The sequence below is a fragment of the Balaenoptera borealis genome (assembly GCF_965194805.1).
Source record: "Balaenoptera borealis genome assembly, chromosome: 1".
In the NCBI taxonomy this organism is placed as follows: domain Eukaryota; kingdom Metazoa; phylum Chordata; class Mammalia; order Artiodactyla; family Balaenopteridae; genus Balaenoptera; species Balaenoptera borealis.
The window spans coordinates 171,502,776-171,522,056 of record NC_138860.1 but is presented as its reverse complement, the minus strand read 5'-3'; the positions used below and the strand labels follow the sequence as shown (position 1 = coordinate 171,522,056).

Sequence of the window (19,281 nt, the reverse complement as noted above, 5' to 3'; positions counted from 1 at the left end):
GGGGGCTACTCTTTGTTGCGGTGCGCAGGCCTCTCATTGTGGTGGCTTCTCTTGTTGCAGAGCACAGGCTCTAGGTGTGCGGGCTTCAGTAGTTGCAGCACGTGGACTCAGTAGTTGCAGCTCGCAGGCTCTAGAGCACAGGCTCAGTAGTTGTGGCTCACGGGCTTAGCTGCTCCACAGCACGTGGGATCTTCCTGGACCAGGGCTTGAACCCCTGTCCCCTGCATTGGCAGGCGGATTCTTAACCACTGTGCCACTAGGGAAGTCCCCCAAAACTTTTAATCTTTTTGAGCAAAGAACTGTTCCAGGTGCCTTTTATAGTCTTCCAGGGAATTGAAATTTTTTCCACTAAGAGAATTTTGTAAAGGCCTAAATAAATGGAAATCCGAAGGTGCAATGTCTGGTGAATATGGTGATGAATCACAACTTCCCAGCCAAGTTGTAACAGTTTTTGCCTGGTCATCAAAGAAACACGCGGTCTTGCATTATCCTGATGTAAGATTATGCATTTTCTGTTGACTAATTCTGGATGCTTTTTGTCGAGTGCTGCTTTCAGTTGGTCTAATTGGGAGCAGTACTTGTTGGAATTGTTTGGTTTTCTGGAAGGAGCTCATAATAGAGGACTCCCTTCCAATCCCGCCATATACACAACATCCCCTTCTTTGGGTGAAGATCAGCCTTTGGTGTGGTTGGTGGTGGTTCATTTCACTTGCTCCACGATCTCTTCTGTTCCATATTATTGTACAGTGTCCACTTTTCATCGCCCATCACAATTTGTTTTAAAAACAGAACGTTTTCATTACATTTAAGTAGAGAATTGCATGTGGAAATACGGTCAAGAGGGTTTTTTTTGCTTAATTTATGTGGAACCCAAACGTCAAAGTGATTAACATAACCAAGCTGGTGCAAATGATTTTCAGTGCTTGATTTGAATATTTTGAGTATGTCAGCTGTCTCCCTCGTGGTATAACGTTGATTGTTCTCAGTTAATATCTCAATTTGATCGCTATCAACTTCAACTGGTCTACCAGACCATGGAGTATCGTCCAGCAAGAAATCTCTAGCATGAAACTTCGCAAGCTACTTTTGACACATTCGGTCAGTCACAGCACCTTCTCCATACACTGCACAAATCTTTTTTTGTGTTTCAGTTGCATTTTTACCTTTCTTGAAATAATAAAGCATAATATGCCGAAAATATTGCTTTTTTCCTTCCATTTTCAATATTAAAAATTCACCAATTTTGATAAGTCTTTTTTTAAATGCACGCTGATATGACAGCTGTCACATATAATCTAACAAAATTGTTTCAAATAAAGTTGAAGACAACTAAGTGCTACTAGAGCCATCTTACGGAAAAAACAAAATGAACATTTTGGCCAACCCAATAGTTGCTTCCTAGATTTTACTGCTGCTTGGAATAAGTTATTTATGAATGAATCAAGGATTTTTTTTCTGGAGGATTCCAGAATCCCACTTTGTTTCCCCTTCCAGTCACTACCGCTAGCCCCTAACAATCAGTACTCCTACCTCAGGCTCTGTCAAAAGTAACAGATGTCTTCCTAACATCTATCACCATCAATTAGTTTTGCCTGTTTTTAAACTTTACATAAGTGAAACCATACAGTTTGTGCTCTTAGGTCTGGCTTCTTTTGTTTTGTTCAATATCATGTTTTTGAGTTTCATCCGTGTTGTGGCGAGTAGCAGTAGTTCATCCATTCTTGCTGCTGTATAATAGTTCATTGTTTGACTATACCACACTTTATTTATGCATTCTACTGTTGATGGACATTTGGCTTGTTTACAGTTTGCTGCTTTTATGAATGCTGCTCCTGGGAACATTCTCATACATGTCTTTTAGTGCATATCTTGTCATATTCATTTCTGTTGGATTCCTAGAAGTGGAATTGTTGGGTTGTGGATGACACGTATATGTTCAGCTTTAGTAGATACTATCAGTTTTCCAAAGTGGTGTTACCAGTTCACACTCCCACCAGCACTAAGAGTTCCAGCTGTGCCACATTCTCACCAGCACTTGGTATAACTCACTGCATTTTGATTTCTGCTCTTACCACTCTGCTGAACTGCCCTTGCCAAGATAAATCTGACAATTTTTCATCTTCATGTTCCTTGTCCATTTTTCAGCATTGATGAGCTTGCCTATCCATCCTTGAACTGTTCTATTCCTTTGGATTCTGTGATACCAGTCTCTCCTGTTTTCCTCCTACCACTTGGTCACTTCTTCTCAGTTTACTTCTCAGCTCTTTATCCTCTCTTCATCCCTTAACTGTAAATGTTCCCCAAGGTTTATCTTTAGTTTCTTTCTTTTAACTCTATTATATGCTCCCTGGGTGATTTTTATCTACTTTCATGGCTTCATTTGCCACCTATATGGGGAAAGTGCCCAAATTTATATCTCTGGTTCAAATCACCTTCTGAGTGCCAGACCTGCTTATCCAGCTATCTACTGAAATATTCCACTTGGATTTCCAAAGATACCTTGAATGTGTATGTATATAAATATACCATAATTTATTTATTCTATTGTTGATGGACATTTGGGTTGTTTTCAGTTTTTTGCTATTTTTTTCTTCTTCATGAAAATTTATTCCTTTTCCTACATTTTCTGTTTCAGTGAATAGTACCACATCTACCCAGTTGCCCAAGCCAGCAACTTAGGAATTTTTGTTTACTACTATACTTTACCAACTCTCATCATCAGCCCACCCTATTTACTCAGTCACAAATCCTGACTATTATCATTCTCAACAACAGCTTCTTATTTGGTCTCTCTGTCTACCTCAAATTTGTGTCACTCTTATTTTAAATCCTTCAGTGATTCTCCCTTGCCTGTAACTTGATGAAGTCCAAGTCTCTTAGCATGGAATACTGTGGCCTCTATGATCTGGCCCTTACTGTTCTTTTTCATTTTACATCTCTCCTCTTCACTTCTGTGCTCCAGCTTTGATGAACTACATTCAGCAACTCAGATGTATCATGTTCTCTTTATATACCCTGTGCCTTTCTAATTACTTCCACTTCTTTTTTTGCCTGGCTAACTCTTATTTGTTCTTCAACCCTAAATTAGATCTCCCAAGCATTCTTTTTTTTTTTTTTTTTTTTACCTTTTTTCCCCCCAAAACATTCTTTTGAGAAACATTTCCTAACTGCCTCTAAGAAAAGACAAATCGTTCACTACTCAGCTCTTCCATTAGACTGACAGCTCCTTGAGGACAAGCACTATTTTTAAATCCTTTTTTGTAACTTTGGTGCCTAGCACGTGGAGGCATTCCTAAATACTTGTTGGCTAAATAAAATGCTCCGAATTGAATAATTTAAATTGAGCATAAAGTACCTATTGTTATGCACACTGCTTTTTTATTGTCTTGTACACACTTTTTGATTTTGATTTTGATTCGGAGGTCTAGATACTGAAGAAATAATACTTTGTTCTATAAAGTACCTTATACCTTGGAGTCCCATGTGATTGGCACAAATCTGGATTTGCCCTCTCTATGTCAGATTGGTGGGAATTCTAGCCTTAGAGTCATAGAATGGCTCATGGAATCTCTGTAAGAAACTTGGCAGCTTCAGGCTACTTTGGGAGATTTCTCTTAAAAATAGGGAAAATATGGAGTCACCTCACTCTGTAGGGGAAATGTTCATTCCACAGTGGTAGAAAGTAGTCTTTGTTAAGAGTTCTGGATTGCAGGGTTCTCAGAGGTTCCACAAAACTTATCAGTTGGCGCTTTTAAAGTCTTCTTTTGCCTTTGGACCTATAACAGCTTAAAGTTCTTTAGTCTTAATGAGAGAGGAAGGAGAAACACCCAGGTTACCCCCTGCCCTTTCTGACGGGACTTAAACAAGTATGTACTTAGTTTTTATACTTTAGAATAATTTTATATTAAGTGGTATTTTTAAAAACATATATTTCTTAATCATCTGTGTTAATTGCAGGGGTAGGGGAGAGAAAAGGAAACTCGTCCTCACTCTTTGCTTATTATCTGTTGTGGTGACTATCTTTATATAACGGTTAGTGTGATACATAATCAAATGTAAGATTGTGGTGTTCAAGCCCACTCCTTGGGTAGGGCAAATGGGGTGGTCATCTTGGACTTTGCCCTTGTTGGTACAGGGTGAGGAGTAATCCCCCCTTACTCTTCTTTTCTAAGTACGACTAAAATTCAATTCTAAACGTTTTGGAAGGGGGAATGGGGTGGGGGAATTGGGAGTAGGCATGAAAGGGGCTCCTGGGGTGCTGGTAATGTTATACTTATATGTTCACTTTGATAATTTATTGATCTATACATATGTTTTATGTACTTTTCTGTATATGTCTTATGTCAATAAAAATCTTTTAGACAATTCAATTTAGAAATTTTTGTCTTTAAACATTTTTCAAGGAGCCTATGAAAGATGTTAATGGTGAGGCTCTTTTTAAGTGCCATTAGTTTTGCATGGTCCACTATGGGTTGAGGAACCTTGCCCTTGTGGTGTGCAGATTTTAAGTGGGGTTGGAGAATAGTGAAGGGAGAAATTAGTGTGGGCAAGAGTAGTCAGGAAAAACAAAATAGTTATTCATTCAGTAAACATTAACTGAGCACGAACCATGTACCAGGTGCTGTGCTGACATAGAAAACTTGAATGAGACTGGAGGTCAGAGTTGGAGGGAAAAATAAGATCTAGGTTATAGATCAATAATCCTGGTTATAGATCTCTATTTGTCTTTACAGAATAATAAAAATAGCAAGTGCTTATTTAGCATTTCTTGTTTACTAAGAGCTTTACGTATATTAACTTTTAATCTTCACAATAACTCTGAGATAGGCCCTACTGCTAATATCTCATTTTATTTCCTCTAATAGATGAGGAAACTGAAGTACAAAGATGCTTAAAGTCACTCACCTAGGAAGTAGTAGAGCTAGGATTCAAGCCCAACTGTCTGGCTCCCTGTTTCTCTGTTCAAAATTACTGTGCTATGTGAAACTAATGCAAAAAATATTGGAAATGTAGGTTGACCTGGAGACACTATTGGAGATGGTCAGTAATCCTGCTTCTGGTACTCTGTGGTTTATGTATTTTGGAGCTCTGTGTGAATGCCTTTTCTTCTTTTTACAGACATGGCTGGATTCTGCCAAAGAAATAAAAAAGCAGGTTCGTGGTAAGTGAATATAGCCCTTTTTCTAGCTCTTTCTTTTTTTTAGTAGGTCAGAGGATTTCGAACCTTTTTCTGGCTGTGAGTCACTTTAGAATTCTGACTATGGCAGATGGCTTTGAAATTAAGATAAAGCCTTCCTTTGGAAGGTAGAGATTCCATAATAGAAAGATACGGCAGGGGTAGACACTATTGAGATGTAGGTCAGATCTTGATGATTTTTTTTTTACAACTAGGCAAAGTGGGGGAAGATAGGAATGATTGAGAGAAACAGAAGGTGGAAACAAACAAAGAATAGAAGAGAAAAGGATATGGGAGTCAGTTCTCAAAATGGTAGTGATTGAAACTGTAGTAGCTTACGATTGGGAGTTTGCTGCCTGATCCTGTTCCATTTGAATTGTTCTGGACTATTGAGTTCTAACCTTCTCCATGTTTTCTTCTCTATAGTTCTTTTTTGTCCCTTTTCAACCGTCTTCTTCCAAATTGAAGTATGTAAGGAACCGTGGAAGGAAAAAAAAGAATAGAAGAAATTCCTTGCCAGTGACCCTTCTGTCATTGTGGCTTTCTCTTACCTCCAAGCCCTCTGGCATATATTACTGCTGAACACCCTGCTCAGACTGGTGTCCTGGGATAGATTTTTCTAGGTTGAAAAAAGTCTAGATTAGTATTTTGTAGCCTCAGGCCCAATGGGCTAAAGGGTAGAGACTTTACCCACCGCCCCCACCCCCACCCCCCCAGTTATGACTAGATGTCCTTTTAGTTTAGTTTATTTTTGAGGAAACTTGTAGGAACTGCAATAGATGTTATTCATCATGATTAGTAAGTTTTAACTGTATTACCTGAAAACAAGTTTTATTTTTCATTTGTTTCTTAAAAGAAAAGACTTTTGTTATGGTGAAATGTTTTCTTTTAGACCCTATTTATTTATATTTCTTAAGATAGAGAAACAAAATACTACTTTGGCCTGACAACTCTCCATATTTGCTCTCTGCCTATAAAATCTTGTTTTAAAATGCAAGTCAGAGTAAAAAATATTCAGAATATTTGAGGCATGACAACAAAAAACATGATTCCAAGCCCCTTTCAATGAAGATACTTTTAATATTCAATATTACTCAGGAATAAATGATTGTACAAGAAGACTCTTTAGGAAGAAAAGTTAAAACAGAGTTTATGATGAGTGGAGAAGACTATCTAGTAGATTATCTTCCAGGCTATTGAAAAAAAAAAGAAAAAAAAACTCTTGCTAAGAAAAATAACCTAAGTGTTTGTCATTTTAAAAAAATTTACAAAATAATAAAACCTCTTCCTTCAACATGGGAAAGAAAAACCGTGTCTGTAACACAAACTTTAACATCAAAATGTAAATATTTCATTGAGCCAAAGAGAAGGTTGACATTTATCTATTGCAAAGATTTTGGGTTTTTTAAAAATAGTTTTCACGGGCTTCCCTGGTGGCACAGTGGTTAAGAAGCCGCCTGCCAATGCAGGGGACACGGGTTCGAGCCCTGGTCTGGGAAGATCCCACATGCTGTGGAGCAACTAAGCCCATGAGCCACAACTACTGAGCCTGCACTCTAGAGTCCACGAGCCACAACTGCTGAGCCCGCGCACCTAGAGCCCACGCTCCGCAACGAGAAGCCACTGCAATGAGAAGCCCATGTGCCGCAACTAGAGAAAGCCTGCGCACAGCAGCGAGGACCCAACAGAGCCAAAATTAAAAATAAATAAAATAAATAAATTTATTTTTAAAAAAAAGCCCTTGAGTTTAAAAAAAAAAAGTTTTCATCATACAAGTAATATATACTCATTGTGAAAAATTTAAGCATTATGAAAATATATCATGAAGCAAGTAAAAAACCTGTAAATCCTATCCTCCAGATATAATCAATGTTAAATTGGTATGATCTGTAGGATTTTTTCTAGGCATATATAAATTTTGCTTTTCAAAAATACAATTATGTTATACATTGTTATATATTGTATTTTCTGTGTATTATGTCATACGTAGTTTTAAAATTTTTAAAATAGGTGATATAAATATGAGGTATAAAATTAAAAGATACAGATGAATATAATACAAGGTAAATCTTCCTTCTTCCCCTGTCCTTTAACGAATTTCTTGTGTTCTGTCCAGAGATGTTCTGAGTGTATATAGACATACATTTTAATATAAATATGTATTTAATGCATACATTATATTTTATATATAATATACTTTGTAAATATATTTTAATATAAATATGTATGTTCTGTATGTATGTAATATACATATCAATCTTTAACATAATTTGTATACTCTTTATATTAACATATATCAATTTATTTCATTTGTTAAAATTTTTTTTTAATGATTATAAAGTTGTAGCACTGTATATATAGAGAGAGAGAGAGAGTGAGAGAGAGAGAGAGAGCCAATCTTACTGATGGATATTTTGGGTTGCAGTAAACATGTATTGAATATATATGTATATGTACACTTAGATGTATCTGTAGTAAATTGCTAGAAGTAGAATAAAAAAGTATGAATGCTTAAATTTGTAATAGATATTCACCAGCAAGATTTTTTCCATATTTCAAAAAATATAGAAAAGAATGGAGGCTAATATAACAAATACCCATGTACCCATCACCCAGAATTAACATGTGTTAACTTTTACATTTAAAATAGAACAGTACAGGTAAGGTTTATCTCTTTTGTTTTCCTCCTAGTCCCATCCCCTTCTCTCCCTATCCGTAGAAATCTGTTTTCATGAATTTGAGGTGACTCAGTCCGTGTTTTTATATTTTTCCTTCATATATCCATACCCATGTACAATAGATAGTATTGCTTCGCCTGTTTTTTTGAAATTTCCCTCGGACCTAACAATCCCTTTGAACCTTCTTCTAAGGTTTATCAGTCTCTCTCCCTTCTCCCAGCTTAATATTTAGCTTTGTTTAACTTCCTTGGTTCTGAATAAGAGAGATCTCCCCGGCTGAGTCAGGCTAGCAACTTCCACCTCCTTCTGGAATAGTACAGAGCAAAAGCAAGAAATACTTATACCTTCTGAAAAATACTGATATATAAAATAACACAAACTGTGTTTCAGAAATTCTATAACCCAGGATATGCCCCTTCTAAATGTATCCTCCTCTCCTTCCCCTGCAGAAGTCACCACTGTCCTGAATTTTGTGTTAATGATTCCATTGTATTTTGTAATGTTTTTTTAAAATTACCTAATGTATGAATGTATACCTAAAAATATTGTTTTACCTTTTTGAACATCATACAAATTGAATTATATAACAGTTAATCATCCATGACTAGCTTTTCTTATAAACATGATTTTGGAATTCATCTCAGTTGAAAAGAAAATTTCACAGTGATATTCTCTGAATTTTTTCTTTTCTTTTTTTCTTTTTCTTTTATTTTTGGTTGCACTGTGCGGCTTGTGGGATCCTAGTTTCCCCACCAGGGACTGAAGCCGGGCCCTGGCAGTGAAAGTGCCAAGTCCTAACCACTGGACTGCCAGGGAATTCCTCCTCTGACTTTTTTCTCTTGTATTCTGTTTCATTTTTAAAAATGCTGATTTTGACCCATTAAACTGATTTCACAATGGATCATGATCCACAGTTTAAAAAACCCCACCAGGACTTCCCTGATGGCGCAGTGGTTAAGAATCCGCCTGCCAATGCAGGGGACACGGGTTCGAGCCCTGGTCCAGGAATATTCTGCATGCCGTGGAACAATTAAGCCTGTGTGCCACAGCTCTAGAGCCCGTGAGCCACAACTACTGAGACCGAGTGCCACAACTACCGAAGCCCGGGTGCCTAGAGCCTGTGCTCTGCAACAAGAGAAGCCCCTGCTTGCCGCAACTAGAGAAAGCCTGTGCACAGCAACGAAGACCCAACGCAGCCAAAAATAAATTAATTAATTTAAAAAAAAACCAACCCACTGATTTAGGCTTAAAGTGGAATTGCTAGATTATAGAGTATGTTTATTTTTAGTTTTACCAGGTATAGCCAAATTGCTCTCCTTTAAATTGATTGTAATAGTTTACATCCCCACCAATAGTGTATGAGATAGTTCCTGTTTTCCTGTGTACCCAGAAGGCAGGAATTTTTTTTCAATTATTAATTTTAAAAATGTTTGGACACAATTTCAGACTTAGAAGTTGAAAGAATGGTACAAAGAATTCCTGGGTACCCTTCTCCCAGATTCCTCAGATGTTAATATTTTACTATTTTATCTTTTCTCTTTATCTACACACACACACAACACACACACACACACACACACACACACACAACCTTTTTTCTGAACCATTTAATAGTAAGTTGCATCGTAGCAGCACCATTCACAATAGCCACTTTTTTCTACCCCCAACTTTCACAGTTGCTTTCTATATGCACTGTTCTTTGCCTTGATTTTTTTTTTCACTTAACAGTATATAGTGGCGGTGTATCTTTTCTTGCCAAATAAATACATTTAGGTTGTTTCCAGACATTTGCTATTACAAACAATATCTTATACCTGTATCATTTGACCACGTTTAAGTGTATGTTTAGATACATTTATGAAAATAGAATTGCTAGGTGAAAGAGTATATACATTTTATGTTTTGATAGATATTCTCAATTGTTCTCCGTAGTGTTGTACCAGTTTACACTCACATCAGCAATAGAAAGTGCTTATTTTCCCCACCAATCGTGGGTGTTATCAAGCTTTTTGTATCAGCTCAAAGAGAAAAAAAAAATCACACTTTGTAAACTATTGCTGATTTGCTTTCTTTAATGCTAGTCTTCCTGTACTATTAAAAAATTGCCATTTATATGTTATGAAATAACTGAATTTGTGTTTAAAGTTCTTAAATGCTGAATTCACATTTATTGAACATTCTTTTAGCTGTCTTGTTTCCCATATTGATTTGCTCTAGTCAGTACATTTTTAAAAATAAATTTATTTATTTATAGCTGTGTTGGGTCTTCATGCTGCACGTGAGCTTTCTCTAGCTGCAGTGAGCAGGGGCTACTTTTCGTTGCAGGGCACGAGCTTCTCATTGCGGTGGCTTCTCTTGTTGTGGAGCATGGGCTCTAGGCGCGTGGGCTTCAGTAGTTGTGGCTCGTGGGCTCTAGAGCACAGGCTCAGTATTTGTGGCGCACGGGCTTCGTTGCTCCGCGGCATGTGGGATCCTCCTGGACCAGGGCTTGAACCTGTGTCCCCTGCATTGGCAGGTGGATTCTTAACCACTGTGCCACCAGGGAAGCCCTCTAGCCAATACATTTTTTATAGGTAGCATAGAAGTCACCTTTTTTTAATGTCTATATGGGAATTATAAGTTAACAATGATTAGATTATTAACATTAACATATCATAATAATAACAACAGATGGTATTTTACAGTATTTGAACTGTAAATATTGCCTCCCCATCCCCTTACCCTTTTTATGAGAAACAATTATGGGTTGCTTTTCTAAGTTCCATTTAAAGTTTTTGGGATGTGAAACATTAGAAGTGAGTTAATGGTAAACATTAGGATTGAGTAGATTTGAGACAAGTTTGTTTTATTGTCTGGAATTTGCCTTTTAGTTCAAATTTTGAAGGAAAATATCAACCATTTCCAAGAGACTCCTGTATTAAATATTTTAGCATGCTTAAAAGTGCATATTCATTAAGACATTCAAACTATTTCAAATTTTAATTTGCATATGGTCATTGCCAGCCAATAGCAATAAAAATGATATTTGGAGATGAAATGCTGTGAATGCAAAACAGGACAGTGTTTGAAACACAGATGTTTGTTATAGGGTAGTAGAGTCCAATGGTTAAAAGCATGGGATTTGGAGTAAGAGAACCCTGGATTCACTAGCTATGTATTTTCTTAAGCCTCTGTTTCTTCATAAATAAAATGAACTAATAGTAGCACCTACCTGTATATAAGAGGGCTAGCTTACCTGGCATGCAATAAGTACTGAACAAAATGTAGCTCTTAGCATCATAATCAATCATACTTATTTCTGATTGAGACCAGGCCCTACTCTTTGGGAAACTAACAGTCATGTTAGAAAAACCTTGAAGGGGTAGCACTTAGCTGGAAAAATTGAAATTCATTCTCCACTTAACTTTTACTCACAATCTCTGATTTTCATTGTAGATAAAAAATATGAAACACTTGTATGAGTCTTAGGATTGAATTCTTGTAGTTTTCATACCTAAAATATTTTCATTAGAGCTATAGTTTCTAAGAGCCACCTATATTGCCTCTTCCTTCTTATTTCTAAAATAATCTCCTAATCTCACCCATATTAATGGGAAGAATGCTTTTGTTTATTTGAGGTAATGTTGAGAGATGTCACAAATAAATAATGCCAACACCAAAAGAAAACATCCATGGATCACTTTGAATGACCTCTGAGGACCCAGAGTGGTATATAGATCACATTTTGAAAACCATTGCTACAAACATGTTCACCTATAGGATGGTTTCCTTTATGTTATTTTGCTTATATTGTTTTATAAACAAAGCTATTATATTAAGTCGGGTAAAAAAATGAGATACTCTTAGATGGTGTCTAAACAACTTTCTTCTTTTTCTTTTTTAAATAAAAATAATATTTCATCCACAAAGCATGAAAGTATTAGGACACCTCAAGAAAAAAAAGAGTTTTTTGAATATTTTTAGGTATTTCTAACAATCAGAAACTTAGGCACAAGCATAAAATTCTTTTGTGTTTATTTTTACAGGTGTCCCTTGGAATTTCACATTTAATGTAAAGTTTTATCCACCTGACCCAGCACAGTTAACAGAAGATATAACAAGGTAAATAATTTATTAATAGTTAAATATGTAATAAGTAATCTCATTATCATAAGCTCTGGGAATTTCTTCATTCAGAATTGAAGAAAAATGATGAGCTATTAAACCTAAGATAAAAAGTTTCTGGTCACTTCAAGGCAGGCTTGCAAATAAGTGATCCTAAAAGCCTCAAATATCTGTGACTCGCCTGGAGAAAATTGGTAGGGAATTAACCTTGCTTATCATGGGTATTATGCCATGCTGTGGACAGGGAAGCTATAAACCATACTATCCTCCAAAGGAGAAGACACAAATATAGTGGCAAAACAGCTCTGCTGTTTTTTTGTTTGTTTTAAATACTCCTCTCCCACCATGCTGTTTCTTAAGGGATCAAAAAAGCTAAAGTCTCAGTGTTATTATTTTTTCTTCCTATTCCCCTTTTAAATTGTATGATTAGGTACATGAACTGAACCTTCCTCAGTAATTTCTGAGCCCACTTAATTTATGAAATAAATCTTGTACTCTTTAAAAATAGCTTACTGATTCCTTTTTAAGAAAGTGGCCTTTATTGGATTCTATATAAATACTGAATTAGCAAAAAAGGAAAAAGGAAAAACAGTATACAGTAAAGAATACTACTCTACGTATGTATATCCATAGCATCTTGCATAGAGCCTTATACATAGTAGGTATTTGGCAAATGTTTGTTCAATTGAATTGTTGGTTGTTGAGAAACTGCTTTCTAATTCTGATTTTGCTGTCAACTATCTGATTTCAGACAAATATATACTCTCTAGGCTTCAGTTTTCATCTCTCTCAAATAAGAATAGTCTAAGACTATTAAAAGGTCTGCTTGTTAAGTACTGTGAAATGTCTATGCCATTTGAAAAAATTATTCTTTGTCCAGTTATCCTTAGTACATTCTTGACATTGAGATGCCATATCTCTGCCTGAAAAAATTGTCTTGGTTATTGCTTTTTCACAGGTAATATTTGTCTCTTAGAGTTGCTACTTATTCATATTTCTTCATTAAGGTTTACTATATATACAACAAAACAAATCCCTAAAATTCTGTACTAATTACCTACATTTTAGAGGAGTTTAAGATTCTTATGATTTGATTGGCATTGCTCTGACTTTTTAAAAAAGATGTATGTAGTGACTAATCATAGATAGCAAAAATGGTTGCTGGTGCATATGTTGTTCAGCATCTAATTATGGTCAAATCAAAGATATGATTCTAATTAATATAGGAGTTTTCAATTTAATCATACCTCCCAGCTTTCCTGTTTGGTAAAAGAGTCTGAACTGGTTCACCCAGTCAGAACAAGGGCTAAGGAGGTCAGGGCCATGGGTGTGAATACCATATGGTGTGTCTGACATATGTAGGGTCACTCAGTTTGTTGGACTTAACTGTTTCAACCACCATCTGAATTCCCTATAGTTTAGCATACAGGTGGAATCGGTCTTACAAGATGATAGTGTGTGGAAGGCTGCGTGCAATTTAAGCCCATCTTGGAGGAAAAACATACCAAAGAACGTTCATATCCTAGTGAAAATGTATCAGTAATGTCATCTTTGTATATGAAAGGCAGTATCTACGCATTTGGCAAAGCCACGTGATAGAAAAGAAAGGACCCAATTTGGGGGCCAAGCAGCCTTTATTACTATCTGACATTGAAATAGTACAATGAACAACCATATACCCTCTACCTACACTGAACAATTATTAATATTATCTCATATTTACTTAATCATTCTTTTTCTTTCTCCCTCCCTACCTCTCTCTCCCGTTTTCTTCCTTTTTCTCTCTCTGTATTTTGTTACTGTTTTTGTTGCTGACATGGTAACATCTTTTCTCTTTGGCTGTAGGTATTATTTATGTCTTCAACTTCGGCAGGACATAGTTGCAGGACGTCTGCCCTGTTCATTTGCAACCTTAGCATTATTAGGTTCTTATACCATCCAGTCTGAGCTGGGAGACTATGACCCAGAACTCCATGGTGCAGATTATGTTAGTGATTTTAAACTGGCCCCAAATCAGACCAAGGAACTTGAAGAGAAGGTCATGGAACTGCATAAGTCATACAGGTAAATATGTCTCCAGGATTTGTTCTGTGTTTACTTTGACAGTAAGTTTAAACCCTTGACCTGGGATTGATTCAGTGTTTGCCTTAGTAGGAACTGGTGCCATAGAAAGAGTCAGCTTGAGCTCAGTTCCCTCCCACTTATTTGGGAAAGTCATTTAAACCCTCTGAACCTCAGTTGTCTCATCAGAGTAATAGGTGTTGCATTGTTGGATGAAAACTAAATTAGGTAATATATGTAAAGCACTAAGCACAGTATCTGGCACATAGTAGGTGCTCAATAAATGGTAGCTATTATTATTATTGCCTTACCTTTTTTTTTCCCAGATTTTAAATGTATTATGCTGTATTAGATGCCTTGAGATCTTTAGAGCAGAGGTTCTTAACTTGGGGTTTATGTACATGGATAGCCTTCAAAGGGCCCATGAAACCCCTGAAGGTATTTTTAAAAGTCTTTATTGAATTCACTAATTTTTTTTTTCATGGAAATAATTTGTTAATGTTGGGAGGTATAACACAGTGATCAAGAACAAGTTCAGACTGAGCAGGGTTGAATTCTTGGCTCTGCTTGGTCCTGGCCTGTGACCTTGGGTAATCCACTTAATCTCTCTGAGCCTCAGTTTCCTTATATGTCTGATAGAGATCATTACCTCAGAGGAAATAGGGTGATCCATAGGATTAGAAAAGGTAATATGTGTAAAAACTTAATACAACGTCTTACATAGTAAAAATTCAATAAATGTTAGCTAATATTAAAGTCCCGGAAAAATTTGTGTTTCTTCCTACCATACACCCCATTGTTATTTGAGTGACTTGTTATAGCTAAATTTTACAAGCTGCCTTAGCATATTAAGGAGACTGTCTGATCCTGGCCTTGAGGTGATACCCTGAATTATGTTAGCATGAGTTAGGCTAGGATGCCCCAAAGGGTCATACTGCTGAGAAGTCCAGAGTGGTCTTAGTAGGCTTTTCATGGTAGGAACAGGTATTCTATTTGGCCGTTGAGCCATCTTATTTTCCTTAGAGTGGTTCCAATAGGATTGCATGGATTGAGATGCCTCAAATGAGAGAGTTTGAACTCAAGGTGCCCCAATTCTGGTTGCCTTATTCCCCCTGTAGGTTCCGGTCCCGCAGTCATGAGAACCATAATGAGGACTTTAAACTCTACAACCTACATAGCAATAGTCTTATAACTATCACCTTACTCTCCTGAGGTCACACTATTTCTACAGAGAACTGCCGAGGTTTGCTTTTCAAGTGTGAGCGTATACATTACAGTGCTCTGATATCTAAGACCACTAATATATGACTTTCAACTAGTTGATGATTGTAACTTAAGCATGTTGTATTGTCCTTAAATATGTTTTTAATATACTTATTTATATTCTGATTATGATTCTAGAAATTTATATATATATATATACATAAAATATATAATTACACACACATATATATACAAAAGCAAGTAGTGGAAAGAAGCAATCAATTAAAATAATTTGATTTGTTAAAATGTCAGGATTGTAGGGAAATGTTCTTTTTTTCTAATAATTTAAAAATAATTTTTACTGGTAGTGTAATCTTTGAGCAATCAATAAAATGGTAAAAGAAAATATTTTTACTGCTGCTGTGGAGCAAAACAGCAGAAAATAGTGGTATCAGATTATGATTGATACCTAACTTCTGTCTCTGATGATTTTTTTTTTTTTTAAGGAGTCCCAGTTTATTTATCACTCAGCTTCAACAGTTATTACCCCTGTAGCTTTCTTGAGTCATTTATTCCCCTCCATATTTTTCCCCGACAGTATTTTAAAGCAAATCATATAATTTCACCCATAAAAACTTAAGTATATACCAGGATACAGACTTTAAGAACACAATACAACTATCACACCTAATAAAATTAACATTAATTCTTTAATATCTGATGATTATTTTAATGGTTATTTGATCATAGTAGAATTTCAGGTTTGGGAGGACTTTATAGTCTAAATCTCATGCAATGCTTGATTCTCCTTTATAGCATTGTTACATAATCATCATAACATTATAAGCAGCTAATTATTGTGTGTCTGTTATTATGTGCCAGATACTATGCTAGGCACTTTATGTATAATATCATATTTAACGTTTATGATCACCCTTTGAATTAGGCCAGCTCTTTTCTTTCTTTCTTTTTTTTTAATATAAATTTATTTATTTATTTTTGGCTGTGTTGGGTCTTCGATGCTGCATGCCGGCTTTCTCTAGTTGCCGCACGCGGGCTTTCTCTAGTTGCCGTGAGCGGGGGCTACTCTTCGTTGCAGCACGCGGGCTTCTCATTGCAGTGGCTTCTCTTGTTGCGGAGCATGGGCTCTAGGCGCATGGGCTTCAGTAGTTGTGGCTCGCGGGCTCTAGAGCGCAGGCTCAGTGGTTGTGGCGCACGGGCTTAGTTGCTCCGTGGCATGTGGGATCTTCCTGGACCAGGGCTCGAACCCGTGTTCCCTGCATTGGCAGGCGGATTCTTAACCACTGCACCACCAGGGAAGTCCCAGGCCAGCTCTTTTCATATGGTGTTGTTTTACAGACTGCCGGCAGTCTCCAAGATTCTTTTTTTTTTTCGTGTATTTATTTTTATTTATTTATTTTTGGCTGCATTGGGTCTTTGTTGCTGTGCATGGGCTTTCTCTAGTTGTGGCGAGCGGGAGCTACTCTTCGTTGTGGTGCGCGGGCTTTTTATTGTGTTGGCTTCTCTTGTGGAGCATGGGCTCTAGGCATGCGGGCTTCAGTAGTTGTGGCACGTGGGCTCAGTATTTGTGGCTCGTGGGCTCTAGAGCGCAGGCTCAGTAGTTGTGGCGCACGGGGTTAGTTGCTCCGTGGCATGTGGGATCTTCCCGGACCAGGCCGCAAACTCATGTCCCCTGCCTTGTCAGGCAGATTCTTAGCCACTGTGCCACCAGGGAAGTCCCACACTTTTACTTTTTAACTTGCAGTTAAAAATTTAAAAATAAAATAAAATATTTTTAAACCTGCCAGTTCACTTAAAAATTTTCATGATGAAGCAGTAAAGAGTATTGATTTTATTAAATCTGAAATACATCCTGTTTAATATTCTGTGTGATTTAATGGGAAGTACACAGAAAGCACTTCTGCTGCATACTGAGGTACTTGTCTTGAAGAAAAGCACATGTGTAATTGTTTTGAGTTCTCAGCTGCATTAGCCAGTTTTTTAATGCAACACCTTTTTTACTTGAAAAAGTGACTATGATTATTCAGACTTGGTTATTTGGCATACATTTCCTCAAAAATGAAATGAGCCAGTCCTTTAAGGATTGCTAAATGACTGATAGTATTTGTTGTTAATGACAAAATTCAAGCTTTCAAATGAAAATTAGAATTTTGGAAAATTTGTATTTGCCGTCATGATCTTGACAGGTTCCAAATACTTAAACGACTTTTCTGATGAAGTTGGTGATTATTTTAATGAATGTGATTCTTTTCTTGTAATATTGTACAATGAAATGTGTCAACATTTGGAAAACTTGCATTACTCAGCCAACCAGTATTTTTCAGATATGAAATGCATGATGTTACAAAATCATGCATCTGTATAAAAGGCCCATTCAAAATGCAAGATAGACCAATGGATTTTAATGTAATATGGTACAAAAAATTCACTGATATGTTTTCAGATTTCACATTGCAACTAACCTTTAGGAAACTGCCATTGTTAAGTTTTGGTGTAGTATCAAAGAAGAATATTTTTAATCATCAATTCTTCCTTTTCCAACTACATATCTGTGTGAGATCAGGTTTCTTCATATATTACAACCATACAAAATATTGCAACAGGTTGAATACAGAAGCAGGTAGGAAAATCTAGCTGTCTTCTAAGCCGCACATTTAAAAAAATTTGTAAATATGTAAAGCAATGTCACTCCTTAACTACATTTGGGGAAAATACTGTTATTTTTCACACAAAAAATTTTTCATGTTAAAATACGAGTCGTTTATTGTTATTCAGTAAGTCCCCTACATACAAATGAGTTCCGTTCGGAGAGCGTATTCGTAAGTCCAATTTGTTCGTAAGTCCAACAAAGTTAGCCTAGGTACCCAACTAACACAATCGGCTATATACTGTTGCTTTTACGCTTGCTTCTGGACATCCTGGGCTTGAAATAAAGATACTGTACTGCTATACTCTACAGTACTGTACAAAGTACACAAAAGCACAACCACTTGTAGAGAATGCAAGCACGTGACAATGTACGCCAGACACGTGAACTAACTTATGTGATTGGACATGCAAACGCACATTCACATCTTTGAAAGTTCACAACTTGAAGGTTCATAAGTAGGGGACTTTCTGTTCTTTAAAGATTTAATCAATAGTTTTCAATTTTATTAGTTTTAATTTCTAATATAGTAAATATTGATAGAAATAACTCACATTAAAAAAACTCTTTAGTCAATATTATGACATAGCATGAGTGTGTTTCATGTTTGGTAATTGCAATCATTGTTGCTTTTGTTGTGGTCATCCATTTACAATGCTTGGTGTCAGTCTATTTATCTCTTGTAAAAATAAAATACAGTGTGTGTGTGTGGAAAAAAAAAAAAAAAAAACTCTTTAGAGTCCTCAGTAATTATTGAGAGTGAAGGGATCCTGAGGTCAAAAAGTTTGAGAACCCCTGAGTTAGGCAATAAGACAAAAACCTGGGCTGTGGAGTCCGCCTGTCTTGCTTTGAGTTCAGGCTCCACTCCTTATTAGCTTTATGACTCAGTAAGTTATTTAAACTCTCTAAGTTTCAGTTTTTTCATCTGAAAAATAAGGGTGATGATGTGAATTTTGTGATTGTTAAATTAGAAATTCATGTAAAGTGCTTTGCACAATGATTCTTATTCCATTTTACAAGTAATGAATGTGAGTCTGGGTTTATAGAACTGCTCTTTGGAACTAACTGAGTTTAAACCCAAATAGGTGAAACGATCTCAGAGGACAGGTGGATATGGTCCACTTGATGTTCTGTGAGGTATACAGATAGAAATTGAGCAATAATCGATTTCCATGATTAGAAAATTTAGAGGTCTGTCATCTTGGAATTTACTTGCTCCTTTTTGTAAAGATTGGCAATCCTCACAAACAGAAAGCAAAATGGAAATTTTAATTATGTCCAACAACGTGACATTTTAACAGTCCAAAGAGACTTCTGCTTAGGCAGAAGCATTTACTATGCATTGAAAAATACAAGTAAATACTACCCTGCTCCTCAGATAAACAGAAGAT

At 36.3% G+C, this 19,281-nt stretch overlaps 1 protein-coding gene across 32 annotated transcripts in view; it reads left to right on the top strand.

Moving 5' to 3' along the window:
- EPB41 (erythrocyte membrane protein band 4.1) overlaps nt 1-19,281 on the top strand; it is a 202,946-nt gene that overhangs the window by 89,995 nt on the left and 93,670 nt on the right. For all 32 annotated transcript variants that reach the window (XM_082347467.1, XM_082347478.1, XM_082347489.1 and 29 more), the window contains exons 5-7: nt 5,119-5,161; nt 11,880-11,955; nt 13,804-14,022. In XM_082347467.1, coding sequence (XP_082203593.1) covers nt 5,119-5,161; nt 11,880-11,955; nt 13,804-14,022 — 338 coding nt within the window. The remainder of the gene's footprint in view (nt 1-5,118; nt 5,162-11,879; nt 11,956-13,803; nt 14,023-19,281) is intronic.